Source organism: Branchiostoma floridae, unplaced genomic scaffold, assembly GCF_000003815.2.
Source record: "Branchiostoma floridae strain S238N-H82 unplaced genomic scaffold, Bfl_VNyyK Sc7u5tJ_1560, whole genome shotgun sequence".
In the NCBI taxonomy this organism is placed as follows: domain Eukaryota; kingdom Metazoa; phylum Chordata; class Leptocardii; order Amphioxiformes; family Branchiostomatidae; genus Branchiostoma; species Branchiostoma floridae.
The window spans coordinates 329,741-344,351 of record NW_023365758.1 but is presented as its reverse complement, the minus strand read 5'-3'; the positions used below and the strand labels follow the sequence as shown (position 1 = coordinate 344,351).

The following is a 14,611-nucleotide window of genomic DNA, read 5'->3' as shown; positions in this document are numbered from 1 at the left end:
GGCTCGATTGTCCATATAAGATCGTAATGGTTTTCTAATTCGAATGCTCTCTATTATCGTCTACATCTCAAGTTGTAGCTGAAATTTCCAAGCAGATGTTGTGGTGCAAAATCATAACATTTTCTGACTGCCAGAATTCCTTGACAGCCGCTGAACTTATGGACCAGTAAAACGCAGAAGGAACAAGATAACTTTCTGCCATCTAATGGACTACCAAAAAAGTGGCAATAATGTACTTTAACTTTTAAGCAGATGTGGTCAAATTCACATTCAATCATGTACAAGAAAACTCTAAGAAGTGAAGGAAGACTTCGACAAAGCGACCCACAAAGGAAAAACAGACTGAACCGTTGACATAACATGATCTTATCTAAAGCCTTTTGCAGGTAATTGAGTTGCAGAAATCTCTTTGAAACAACTTCGCACAAAAACAATGTATCCCATAATTGCTTCAGAAAACCAATTGACTTTTCCTCAAGGCACGGCAGAGGTAGCATTGAGGAGATAGCTGGTATTTTCCCAGAGATATCAGAGTAGTCTTGGTTTTTGTAAAAGGGAAAGCTAAATATAGCAAATCTACTGTCCTGAACCAGCACAATGTCACTACATAATGTTTCAAAATATAACACACATAATGCTAGTATTATTGTTTACATTATTATCATTCATAAATTATAGTAGTTCACTAGAGTTGCTGGATATTAGAAGCACATGTTTCTTTTGCCTGTTTGCCACACATTGTATCCTTCACAATTGCTGTTCCATAAAGTTTGTTTTCTTCTATTGACTTCAACACTGCAGAAGTAAATTATTGCAGTCTGTCTTCAAGTGACATAAAAGTCTATCCTCATTCTACCAATGCTTCAAGGCAAGCACATTGTCTGTCTTTACATACAAACATACACTGCAGCAATATCAAAGTTCTCTGTTGAACCAATGGTTCAAAGGATGACATTGTTAACATTTCGTGTGTAAGTCCTATTAACATTCTTCTTTTACTCCACAACTTGAAGTTACAATTGCCTTTCAAAGCATGGCTGCTAATTTAGTTCTTAGACTGAACTTACGGCGCATTTGTAAGAAAGACTTTATAACACGAGTACAGCCTCGCGTCTTGACTTGGAGCGTTCTTATCTTAATCCCTATTCCTTTGAAGCCATTACACTCGGAGCCCAAGCATCTTATAATTGCAGAAAACATGCCCAAAGTTGTCGCTGAAGTCACGCCACCTTTTCAGGAGATTTGCAGTATAACCTTTTCCCAACCTATTACGGGGGGACACCTAAAAATATCTCTGCAGCCACAATGCACGAGTAATTGTCGCAGTCTTCCAACCCTTTGCAGGCAATCCTAAATGTGATCTCAAACTGAAGCGCTAATCGTCTCCTTGGAATAGAGATCCAGAGCTCCAAAACAATACTTGTTCCTGTATACCTACACTGGTACATTAGCATTCAATATTATCTGCAGTTTTACCTAAAAGACTAACTCATTGCCTTTCTCTTTTTATGCATCAAAAAACAATTTTTATTCATGTGGTATAAATTTCAAATCTTGCTACTTGTTTCACTACTTCAATTTGAGTACAAATTACGCAAGTCTCTAGAGTCACCAAATGATTTTACCTTGTGTCAGTTCAGTTTGGGGCACGTAAACATAAAAAAATACCTGCACAGCTCTAATTTTACTTGCACCAACTACTAACCTGCAAATGCAAGTGGTATAGTTACTCAAGCAACTGGGTATGATTTTGAAAATGGTCAGATGTTTCAGGTAGCATCCATTACCTTTCGTCAGTGACATAATCACTCATTTATTATTTGGCATATATTATCACCTGGATGTCTAACTTTCATTGACAGATATGCAGGTGGTATTTCAAGCCCAGATCTACACATGATTTGAACCAATTGACTCTATCATTCCTCCATCAGTGCCAGGGCTTGCTCCCTTTTAATTGTGATTGCAGAGCCACTTGTATTGTTTTCTTTAATACAATCCATCACCCTTAATTTCTCGTCAACATCAATAATTGCAGAATGAATACAAAGTCCTCACAAACTGTGGGAGGCGAGAAATTGTCAGAGTCTTTGTTTCTTACGAAGACAAATGTGATTGAACGAATGAGACGTAGTGACATGTCGGATTATCGGAAAAGAACAGTCATCGTTATTTCAACTGTTATCGATAATTGTAAAACGAATACAAAGTCCTCTTGAACCACGGGAGGTAAAAACTGTCTTTATTAAAGAGACCAATGTGATTGAATGAGAATAGTAGTAGCGGGTAGGATTATTAAAAAAGCACGATCATCGTTATTTCGACTGTTATCGATAATTGCAAAATGAATACAAAGTCCTTCTGAACCGCAGGAGGTAAGAAACTGTCTTTGTTTAAGAGACCAATGTGATTGAATGAGTATAGCACTAACAGGTAGGATTATTAGAAAAGTACAGTCATCGTTATTTTAACTGTTATCGATAATCGCAAAGTCCTCATGAACTGCCGGAGGTAAGAAATTGTCTTTGTTAAAAAGACAAACATGATTGAATGAAATAAAACGTGTTTAAAGTAATGACAGGTGGGTACAACCAAGGTGCCATTTTTGGAAAATGTACAATCATCAATATTTTTGTGTCTATCTTGTTACGTCCCAAATAAAAGGCCAGTACAATTACTGGTAATCTGGGGAAGGACCATTAATAAAATGTTATATGTGGAAGTGTGTCAACAACTTGAACAAGTGACGTTTATGGATATCGACCTCTTGTGACAGGTTTGACTGTAATCAATGGCCAGTTAGTTTTTATATGTAGAGGTGGTTACTAGTACATATTTGACTTAAGTTCACACAGGACTAAAGTACTGTAAATGCAGAAATGTTCGCGGTGGATTAATATTCGCGGTTTTCGCGGCGCCCACTTCACCGCGAATTTAAATCCCCCGCAAAAATTTTTTCATAACAGTAAGAGACTACAGCGCATGGTGCTACCGCGAAATTAAAACCACCGCGAAAAGTCCATTTTCCCGCTACCGCGAAATCAAATCCCCGCGAACTTAAATGCATTTACAGTACACTGTAGGTGTAGGTGTACTGAAATCATTGACATTCCAAGTATTGCTAATATAAAGCCATATTTGCGCCATGGTTTGCACATATATAAAGCCATTGTCCGTAGAAGCTACCACAATTCTCCGTTTTTCTCACCCCTTTCAGGAGTCCATTGACCTATTCCTGTTTACCCGTCCACTTTTGAAAAACGCTGCCGGCATCGCCCAGATCTGTGACAGCACCGATGGTAACAGTAACCTCACGCCCAAATGGAGGGCGGTAAACCGAGGAGCGCACAACAACCCCCGTATATTTACCTTACGCGTACCCGGCCGAGATGCCGTTTCTCGCTAAGACTTTGATCTAATTGTCTGGGAAGGTGTTTCTTGTGTTCCGGGCCCCCACGGTGAGGTGGACATGAATGTGCTCGATTATATTCCTCATTGTTCCCCGACACCCGAGAGCTTTCCTGTGTTCCGTTGTGGACAATTGCGACGAATGAAAAACTTCCTAACTTCATCATGAACTGAAAGGTGTGGGTATGTCATACCTGGACAAACATATCTTACTGACTCTTAGTGTTAAATTGGCACAGGGAAAAAATGGACACCAATTCCTTTGTCCTGACAGGATTTTGTCCCCCGCAGAGCCAAGATACATTAGTAAACAACTACAACAAACAGCAAAGATCCACAAAATCCTCTAAGTCTATCCACGGTTATCCAATGACCATATAATTGTATTTGTGTATCCAGAATACTAGGTCACAAACACAACATTACAAAACAAACTGCATATTTTTCCTCCTGTCCATTCAGTTTTTTTTAATAACAAACAGGGAAGATCCACAAAATCCTTAAAGTCTGCCACGGTTATCCAATGACCATATAATTGTATTTGTGTTTCCAGAATACTAGGTCACAAACATAACATTTCAAAACAAACTGAATATTTTTTCTTCTAACTGTTCAGTTTTATGTATGTTAAACCATCTCCAATTATTTTTTCAAACTTTGATGATAAAACACCAATATTTTCATGTACAATCACTGTAGTTGTAGCAACAGCCAAATCCTGTCTAAATCCAAAAAACAAAGCTGTACAGATATCCTTCAAAGATAGTTCCCAACATTAAACCGTGCAAATGTCGCCATCTTTGCGCTCCAAATGTTACAAAGATTACACTGCTAAGCCGCGCCCGCCTCTAAAAGCTTTGGATTCTCCCATCCATTTGTCTCTAGAGGGGTCCGAAATATGGGCTAATCCTAGCTGGTGGCTATGAACACTAAACATTCCTACTTTTCACAATTTCTGCTGGAAGTAAGTCGGACAAAAACCCACCAATAGTACAATAAACAGAGAAGGAAAATCGGAAATTAGGATCACCGAAAACCTTGTACCCTGCCCCTTATTTTTGTAACATACAATTGAGCCTTGATACCTTCTTGTGCTATGTCTATCATGCATACAGGTTAAAGTAGATAAGAATGGGAACAATAATTACAGCAATCTATCACCTGTATTGACTGCATCTTTTTGTCTCAAGGACTGACTGAGGGCATGTGCTTTTAACCATACGGACATAGACACCCTTCTAAGTTCTAGACCTCGATTAAGGTGTTGTGATGATTCAAAATGATGTGTTTATATATCGTAACACCACATTTTTGTCTACTTCCCTGCCTGTTCTCATCCGAAACAAGCCTCTTCAATTAAAATTCCACCGATAATCCAGGTGACAATTTGTGGCTCTGCCCTCCCCCTGAATGTGGCGCATTGGTTCCACACTGTCTGTGTCTCTCCTGTCGGCCATTGTTTCCCACACAATGACATCTTCTTCATCTTTAAACCCACCGTTTTCGCTGTCAGTCGAATAGCTGGGTGGTCAGGGAGAGGTTTAACTGTTTTCAATCCAAAATTCATTTATCAAATTCTGAGGGAAGAACTAGATTTCTGCTTGCCACTGAAATGTATGGTTAAATTCCACACAAACATGCACGGACACATGTACAGGAGTTAAGAAATCAGTAAAAACTTCGCTGGTTTTATAACTTTTTAGTAAACAGAAATATCAACTTTTAAATGAGATGATATCTTTTAATTTTTTTATGTGGACTTTAAAATTATCAACATGGCATGGAACTCCTTTGCCCGTTTGCCCGAAAGAGTATTTACAAAGTCAGTTTTCCTCTTACATTATTTCCAAAGGTGTTTATACATTATTTTCAATGCCTAATCATCTCACACTCACCCTAATTAAAAGATTACTGTAACAACGTTTCTTGCTGCCCTAAATTTTTTTTAAGCCTATCTTTTTTTGCTTCAAAGAGAATGAAAACATTAACTCTTCTGTTCATAATTTGCTAGCCAATAATAGCGATGAAACGAGCTAATGCGTAATTGCCAAGTAGTTTGTTTAATCTTGATATAATGGAAGAAAAAGATGCAGTGAAAGTTGCAAAATGCTCGCAAATCCGATTTTCCAGGTGGTAGAATTCGACAAAATAGGTTTAATTACCAATTCTTAATGATTGACATCTTATAGAATGTGATCAATGAGCTTGATTCAACTCTTTAAGGTGACCATTTCCTTGGGCAGTTTAAGACGAAGACTCCCTTAGGAAGGGATTTAAGGAGATAACAAAGAACACGTTCGGCTAAGGAAATTGTGTTAATATCGTTAACTGGGTTAAGGTGCGAGAAAACAGCATCAAACTTTCAAAGCAATGGATTTGTGATACATTTTTAATTCCAAAAGCTAAAATTATGAATAACTTTTAAGGAAGGGCTCAACAAAAATTTTTTTTTTCTATATTCTCTCTGTAATATTGTACTTTCTCAGAAATTTTACTTTTAATTTTTTGAAGGGTATCCTGGTTGAAGTTGCAAAATAACTATGCCTGCCCTAAGTACTATTAGTATTACACATTAAAGCTTACTGTATATAGGTGTGGCCATTTTAACCTCTGTGCATTATTCCTGGAGGATATACCTATGCTGCAGTTATTGACTTCACACTCTTCTAACACCTTTGCACTATACATACTGCACTACCTAGGAGCTAACAATAGCTACACTTTCAGTGCAAGGATTCTGGGTAAAATACAAAATGGCTGTGGCGTATTTGATTTCCGCTCCCAGCCATAACAAAGGGAAGAAAAGGCCCAAAGAAATCTTTTTGGACTCGTGCCAACTTCTATAATTGTCCATGATTGCATTTTACTGTATCATATGGCTAGCTAAGCCTGGTAAGGAAGGGCTGTCTGTAGGATCCTTCAACCAATCCTGCGACGGAAATTTGCTTGTTGGGACAGACAAATATCTCACCATGTCCGTCCCAAAAAAGAAATAAAACCTGAGCTTCCTAACATGAATTGTTGTATTTTTGTAAACATAAACTCCAGCTTTAAATTCTTTTCCATCCCACTCATTGTTTGGGAGGCCATGTCCTTCATTACGTTAAACTCACAAAAATACATTTTTATCAGTGACACATAATGAAGTTCAGATTTTTGGGACAGACAGGTGAAATTTGTCCAAAAAAAGTAAATTTCTGTCCAAGGATGGATGGAGGGACGGGACCTGGAGGCATCGCCCCTCCAAAATGATAACTTTATGATATAACAATTTGAATAGTTCGTTCACTAAGTTAGAAAAGAACGTAGCTGAACTTTCTGACATGGAAATAGTTTCAAAGAGTATACGCAGTGTACTATTTAAGTTTTCCAAAGGCCCTTTGTTTTGGGTTGATTTGATTTTATTTTGATTTTATTGGGGTTACATAATGTGGGATATAATCTTGAAACAAAGGAAATCCGCTGGTGCCCCTTTAGCGCCATCTCGCTGCCTTGGGGACCAAAGTTAGTGTCAGTTTCACCCCATGTGACGCTGCCTGATCCCCTGCCAGGTCTTGTTAACGTCTCGGCTAAGTGGAGTCATCCAGGTGCATTCCTCAAGACGTTTGGTGTCACCTCTCATTACAGGAAGACTCCGGACCCACCCAGGCATGGGCCTCAATCCTCGCAGAATGTTAAGCCTGTTTGCATACAACCGTGCTGCGATAGACGCAGGCAAAAGGCCAATATTTGTGGATCCCTTCACAACATATCAACATTTTGCCAATATTCTCACACTATAAGTACTCATAAAAGATATGCATTTTATTTCAAGTTGCTTCAATAGCTATAAAGGCATGGACCCCAATCCACACAGAATGTTAAGCCTGTTGGCAAACAACCGTGCAGCCATAGACGCAGGACAGAAAGCCAATATTCCTTGATCCATTCACGACATGTCAACATTTTGCCAATATTCTTGTACTTTAAGTACTCATAAAAGATATCAATAGCTGTAAAGGCATGGGCCACAATCCTCGCAGAATGTTAAGCCTGTTTGCATACAACCGTGCAGCGATAGACGCAAGCAAAAGGCCAATATTCCTCGATCCCTTTAAGACATGTCAACATTTTGCCAATATTCTCATACTATAAGTACTCATAAAAGATATACATCTTTTTTCGACTTGCTTCAATAGCTGTAAAGGCATGGGCTCCAATCCATGCAGAATGTTAAGCCTGTCTGCAAACAACCATGCAGCCATAGACGCAGGCAAAAGGGCAATATTCCTCGATCCCTTTACAACATTTCAACATGATCAGGCTGTGAATATATGAAGGACATTTTGCCAACATTCTCATGGGTTCTGATAAAAATGCATCTCATTGATTTGAAGTTACCTCAATAGCTCTAAAATTAAAAAAAGTAAGTTATTACTTTCTTGACGACCATCTTTTTCTGTGTGTAAAGACACTGTCACTGTGCAGCTGTTTTATGAGAGTTACTATGAAATGCATCCTTGGATACGGAGCATTGTTTGACAGGGTTTTTCGGTCAGATGACTACACTGCTTGGAAACGTCATGATTGCATTGTTTTGCACTCAGCCGGAGAAAATACCCACGATTATGACTCAGATTAGACGTACTTCCTTGCAAAGCTCTCAGCTTAGACGGCAGATTGCCGGAATGCCTCGACGACAACCATCGAACCCTGATGCCTCACACTTGAGTGACACTCGACAAATATACCAGACCTTCGCATCGTTGGCTTGTATTTCTCAGCATTACCATGCGGAGAAAGCTTATCCAGTGGTAAAACCTGAGAGGTAACAAACTCTAGAAACTTCTACCTTCTATCCCAGCAACTATTTTGGGGGTTGGAATAACTACGCCAGACTCAAAGTCGAAATCTGGGAGTGTTCAAATTTAGTCTATCAAACGTTTCAATAATCACTTCTATACGACTTTGATTTTTGAATCTGTCTTTCAATTGTTTCATTCGGGTTAACCTCCCACTGTCGTAGACACAACCTTTATCCCTTCTTGGAGCATAACCCTCTTTCTGCTGAGGCATTCTTTTCGCACAAGAGTACATAGTAAGGATTAACAATGATTTTAACATAGAAGAGGAATGCAATATTCTCACCTGTGTTTGCGTTGATGGCAAACTTCCCGCCACCGTTGCCACTGACGATTCTGTACGTGAGCCGAGCGAAGCGGCCGGAGTCGCGGTCCGACGCGGAGACCGTGACCACCTCCAGTCCGACAGGGCTGTTCTCCTGGACGTCTGCCGGGTACGAAAGCGGGTAGAACTCCGGGTGGTTGTCGTTCACATCCTGGATGAAGATGGAGACCCAGGCCGTGGCGTCCAGGTTCCCACCATCCTTCGCGGTGACAGAGAAGTCGTACCTGCAAATAGATAGAGAGAAAAGTCAGTCAAAAATTTCAGAAAGGTCTAGGTAGAGGTCTAGGTTAAAGCAGTCCCACAGGCTTTGGGGGCTGTAGGGAGAGGATGGACATTTGGGCAGCCATAGATGTCATTTGAATAATTTTCTGGGCTAGCTCCTTCAATCACAAGTACCGTATTATCACGATGTTTGGGCATTAAATAGCTCTTGTGCTCAGGAAGAAGTGGCACTCTATCGGCTAGGGTTTGAATTGCAGGGGCATTTTTGTTATCCACTGTGTCTCGGGCATGGTATTGGGAGGCAGAGCACAACCCTATTCCTTTGCCTTTTACCTGCCCAACCAAATTCAGGTACACCTGAGTGAAGTGAGGAAAGTCATGTAAAGTGCCTTTTCCAAGGACATATAACTTCTGGCCGAGAATGCCAGAAATCAATCTCAAACTCCCAACACTAGATTATTGAACATGATTAATTCTGTGATTTTCTTGACATTTTCAGACCAAAAAAGTATACACGAAAGAGAAGTCTTACCTGCTGGGTTCGGTGTCGTGATCCAGCGCCTGCGTCATGCAGATCCACCCGGTGGCCGGCTGGATCTGGAACGGCAGTTGCCTAGCGATGGGGGTCGGCGGGAGCGAGTACGTGACCTGGCCGTTCACACCTTCGTCTGGGTCCGATGCTGACACCTGTGGATACAGAGAGAGAAAAAACTTGGTCAAAAATGATGCAAAACAATAAACAGTACATACAACGTACATACAAAGTCATAGACTTATCAAGTTGAAGAATCAACAAGCATTAGACAGTACAATCTTCACAAATATAGCCATCGTATTGTATTGTATTGTATTGTATTGTATTGTATTGTTCTTGTTACAATTTAAAGAAGTCAAAGTCAATATAGCCGTCTAATAAACAAACAAAACTGATTTCTTTATATATTGATTTTCTTTCAGCAATGTAGCTGTTTCAAAGTGGTAATGCTTTTCAATGAGGCAAGGCCCAGGTACTGTCCAAGCAGAGGCATCTCTCCGGCTGTTTGTTTTTTTGCCAGTTTTGGGGCCTTTTTTGTTTGTCTTTATGGCCAGAGCAAAACCTCTGCTTGGAGAGTAAGACCATTGGGCTGAAGGCTATACAATCACACATACACCTGAACAAAACATCAAAGTCAAAATCATAATCCTTAATCTTCATCTTTATCCATAGTATTACTTGGTAGTTCTTTGGGTCAGATGTCAAGCCGCCTTCTTATGCAGTTATAGTACTTATACACTTGTATGTCTTTCAGATTCTTATTTCTTATCATATAAAGTTAACCCATTTATAACTTCCCATTGTATCTTTTGTAACTAACTAGAAAGGCCGACATTTGCTTGAGAGCAAATACAGCATATTTCAGCCATCTCCCTCATGAAACAATAGGCCTTGAGGTCGTTGACCCCTTTGGCCATTGGAAAATGACCAAAAAAATCCCAAATATATCATTTTAAAGTAGTCCATGCCAAAAATTATACATGGGTCATTTGAATAGATATCTAGAGCACCCCTTTACCAATTTACGGGTCATTAGGTTGTAAATCGAGGGAACAGGAGCCAAAAATGTCCAAATTTTGTCAAAAAATTGCCATAAAATCGCAAAATTAAGCATTTTGTTGTACCGTATGGGAAAACTTTTATTGAATTTATGTGCACATAATTGAAGGGCACTTTTATACCAACTTTCAGATCATTTGGTTGTAAAACGAGGCTACAGGAGCCAAAAATGTCCTTTTTTGGTAAAAAAAATGGCCAAAAATCGCAAAATTAAGTATTTTGTTGTACCGTATGGGAAAACTTTTATTGAATTTATGTGCACATAATTAAAGGGCACTTTTATACCAAATTTCAGATCATTTGGTTGTAAAACGAGGCTACAGGAGCCAAAAATGTCATTTTTTTGGTCAAAAAATGGCCAAAAATCGCAAAATTAAGCATTTTGTTGTACCGTATGGGAAAACTTTTATTGAATTTATGTGCACATAATTGAAGGGCACTTTCATACCAAATTTCAGATCATTTGGTTGTAAAACGAGGCTACAGGAGCCACAAATGTTCTTTTTTGGTCAAAAAATGGCCAAAAATCGCAAAATTAAGCATTTTGTTGTACCGTATGCCAAAACTGTAATTGAATCTAGGTGAGCATATGATCAAGGCACCTCTGTACCAAATTTCATGTCATTCGGCTGTAATACCAGGGTACAGGAGCCCAAAATATACATAAAAATTGACAAAAACCTCAATAAAATCATTTCAAAGGCAGATATGAAAAAAATGAAAAAAACACCTGAGGGTATTGGCTTACTCTACCTTTGTGCCAAATTTCAAGTCAATCGGTTAAAAAATGGCGGAGTTGATTCGATTTGAAGATTTGACAGGAGAAAGAAAGAAAGAAAGAAACATTACGAATACAATATATTTCACCATACCTATGGTATGGCTGAAATATAATGAGGGCAGTAGTATTTGTAGATTTAATGATACTTGTTGTCTGGGAAAAGATTGGAATCTAATTCACTGACCCCGCACATGGCGCTAAGAAAAAACTACAATATCCAACTTTCCCAGGGGCACTTTCGCCCTCGTTCGTGACCCTGCAACTCAATCGCGTAAACCGTCCATTTGCTAAACCAACCAGCTCCAGCCAAGTACGCGGGAAGACACTGCGCCCGGTTCTTCGAGAAAACAATCATGTGTGCCTCGGACCTGATACAGAGGCTTAGGAGCGGATTATAAGAGATCAGAAAGCGGGAAAGAAGATTAGCGCTGTCGAGGAGATGTGTTCTTCAGTGGAACTCCTTTCAGAGCTGCACAAGCTTATCCTGAAGGTGTATCAACAATTCTACTCCTAATATCTGGTGTTGACGAAAGACTTAGGAACGATCTCCTGACTAAATATCAAGCTCGGATCATCTGGGTCGCTGTCCAACTAACATTGGCAGCATTAATAGAGGAGAACCAACTTGTAAACAGGGTTACATGTCGCTTGTGACGTCTAAGGCTTTAACTGGAGATTTCTTGACAATGTCTTATACTGTACATGCCCTTTTACCGTTTTAGAAAGATATCCATCTGTCTCCAAGATTGAATAAATAAATGCATCATTCATTGTACCGCTTTAGTTTAAATTAAAGGCAATGTGTGCAGCACCATGATGAGGCCATATTTCACAAATTTGTTTACAAGTAGATTGTTATGTTTTACTAAGGCTCTATGATCTATCTCAAGACTTATTGACAATGTCTTGTACTGTTCAATCAGGCCACCTTAGAAAGCTACCCAGATGTCTTAAAGATGAAATCAATAAACAAGCAATTCCAGCACTTACAATATTTTATATCCATCTACTGTAAAGCAAAACCAAACAGCTTATTGCATATGTGTGTCCAATAACATTATGCACCAACTGTACAGATGTAACATAAACAATTTTACATTGGTGCTATAATATCATCTAAAGATAAAATCATGATGTACGGAGTAGTATTACAGAAAACACCAGTAAGGGTTTGTTGACCTGAACTGCTATGCCATCAATTGCATAATGTAACTGCCTTGGGCATGACAAGCTTTCAGTTTCACAGGACCACTACACTACAGGTAGGCATCCATCTACACATATGAACAATAAAAGCTGACTAAAAACTTTATATGTGATCGACAAAAGAAATATCCTCGACATCCTGTTGCCCGTAAGAACACAAAGAGGTACACAAGATCTGGATGTAGTAAGAAGTACCTGCTGTATAATTAACGATGACGGTCTGTCTGTCTGTACATGAGGAATAGAGTAATGGCACATCATCGCAATTACCGTTAATCCCTCAAAGAGGGCCGCTACATCGCCACACAAAGGCCTCCCAAGTAACTGGGATGATTCAATGCTCATTAAAACGCAACATTTCAGGGAATCTGCCACGTTCTATCGCTGCTCTCCGCGGGCGAAACCGCAACCGGGGACTCTGACGCCGGTCTTCTGGGAAGAAACACCGAAATTGGGCGCAATTACCTCGGATGAAACATTTTTAACGACATTCCAAGACAAGGAATGTACGAAAACTGTCCTTTTGATCAGAGCTTCCTCAATTGTGACGTAACAATCTCTTGTGATCGCACCAACAAAGAGGATAGTCATGTTTCCGTATTGTACTGCGCAGAGTTGCAATACCTGTACTATACACCAACAAATGAAAAATTCATTTAACGACATTCCAAGACAAGGAATCTACGAAAACTGTCCTTTTGATCAAAGCATCTTCGATTGTGACATAATGCATCTCTTGTGATCGTACTGACAATCATGTTTCCGTATTGTCCTGTGCAGAGTTGCAATACCTGTACCATACACCCACATGTGTGTCAGTGACTCGACAACAAAGGTGAGCGAGAAAAGCGAGCACATTACGGGATCAGGAGATTTCACTAAGTGAGAGTTAACAAGCGGGTAAGTCCCATGATTTGTCCCAAATCTCGGTGACAAGTCCAAGTGCTCGATGTCTGTATCCCTCAAAGGGTGCCGCCACCCTGTGGCACAACGGCTTCCCTGGGAAATGTGGCGATTCAGCTTACGTTAAAACGCAACATTTCTTGACGTTTTTGCCACGTTTCTATGTGTATTCCGGCCAGCTGTGCACAATTGAGCGTAGGGGCCCCTATGTTGTGATTTCTGCCACTACAACGTGTTTCAACTAGCATAAGACGCTTCTCTCTTGTTTTCTAACAAAGCCCCAAAATTTGAGCTTCATTTCATAGAATTTGGCATTCAAAATGCAGAAAATAGTGTGCCTGACTGTTACAAATTTCAAAGGGAGGATTGTCCCAGCCCCCCTCCCCCAATATACTAATGCCTGTGCCTGGGCTTTACCATGCTGAGAGTGAGACACTAGAATAATCTCCAACCAGATCTACGGTGGCGTAATATATAGTATCAAACCCACATTTGACTCCCTTTGGCTGGCTATACTCCTTGACCAGCTTTGATGCTATCTTATGGCACCATAGGATCTGCTTGGAGACTAATACTAGTAGTGCCCCCTACGTTGTGGAAAAAAATGCTGGTGAGAACCCTGCACACACGCCTGTAGGTCACCCCACAAACCTGCTGCCTCCAAAACACCATTATGGGATCACTCCCTGAATAGGTCCCCAACACCACTAACCCCGCCTGGTCAATCATTGACAATCAAGGTAAATGTGGATCCAAATAAAGTCAAAGTCAAATTTCACAGCATTTGGCCTTCAAAAGAAGGTGTCTGACGATTAAGCATCAAAATTTTCAGGGAGAGGATGCCACAATACCACCAAGCAACCAATGCCACCACCTACCACCCGTTACTCATGCCTGTGCCACGTGACGCTGTGTAAAAAAAAAATGGCGAGAACCCTGAGCACACGCCTGTAGGTCACCCCACAAAACTACTGCTTCCAAAACACCATTATAGGATCATTCCCTGAATAGGTCCCCAACACCACTAACCCCACCTGGTCAATCATCAACACATGAACACAAAGCAGAGGATTTCATCAGGGTCTACTTTATTCCCCTACCTCTTACTCACAAGTCTTTAATCCCAAATAATGCCCCGAAAATTGTATTTTTTCGCAATAAAACTTAAGCCATTCAACCAACTTTATCCACAGGCGCGATTTAATGGAATAAATTCCCTGCAAGCATGGTTACAACGCTTAGGACAATGCCGAGTTAATTCTATTACTCGGATGTGAGAATTTTCAAGTGGAAAAACAAGCCAAAACAAAATCAAAGTACCAAGAAGTAAT

The 14,611-nt window shown here is 40.0% G+C and overlaps 1 protein-coding gene across 1 annotated transcript in view; it reads right to left on the bottom strand.

Annotated features, from left to right (window-relative positions):
* Positions 1–8,225: 8,225 nt before the first annotated feature.
* The window catches only part of LOC118408180 (protein dachsous-like), a 44,831-nt gene continuing 38,445 nt past the window's right edge, over positions 8,226–14,611 (bottom strand). Inside the window, exons 2-4 of the mRNA XM_035808815.1 lie at positions 9,329–9,483; positions 8,536–8,798; positions 8,226–8,299 (exon numbers count right to left, since the gene is read on the bottom strand). Coding sequence (XP_035664708.1) covers positions 8,226–8,299; positions 8,536–8,798; positions 9,329–9,483 — 492 coding nt within the window. The remainder of the gene's footprint in view (positions 8,300–8,535; positions 8,799–9,328; positions 9,484–14,611) is intronic.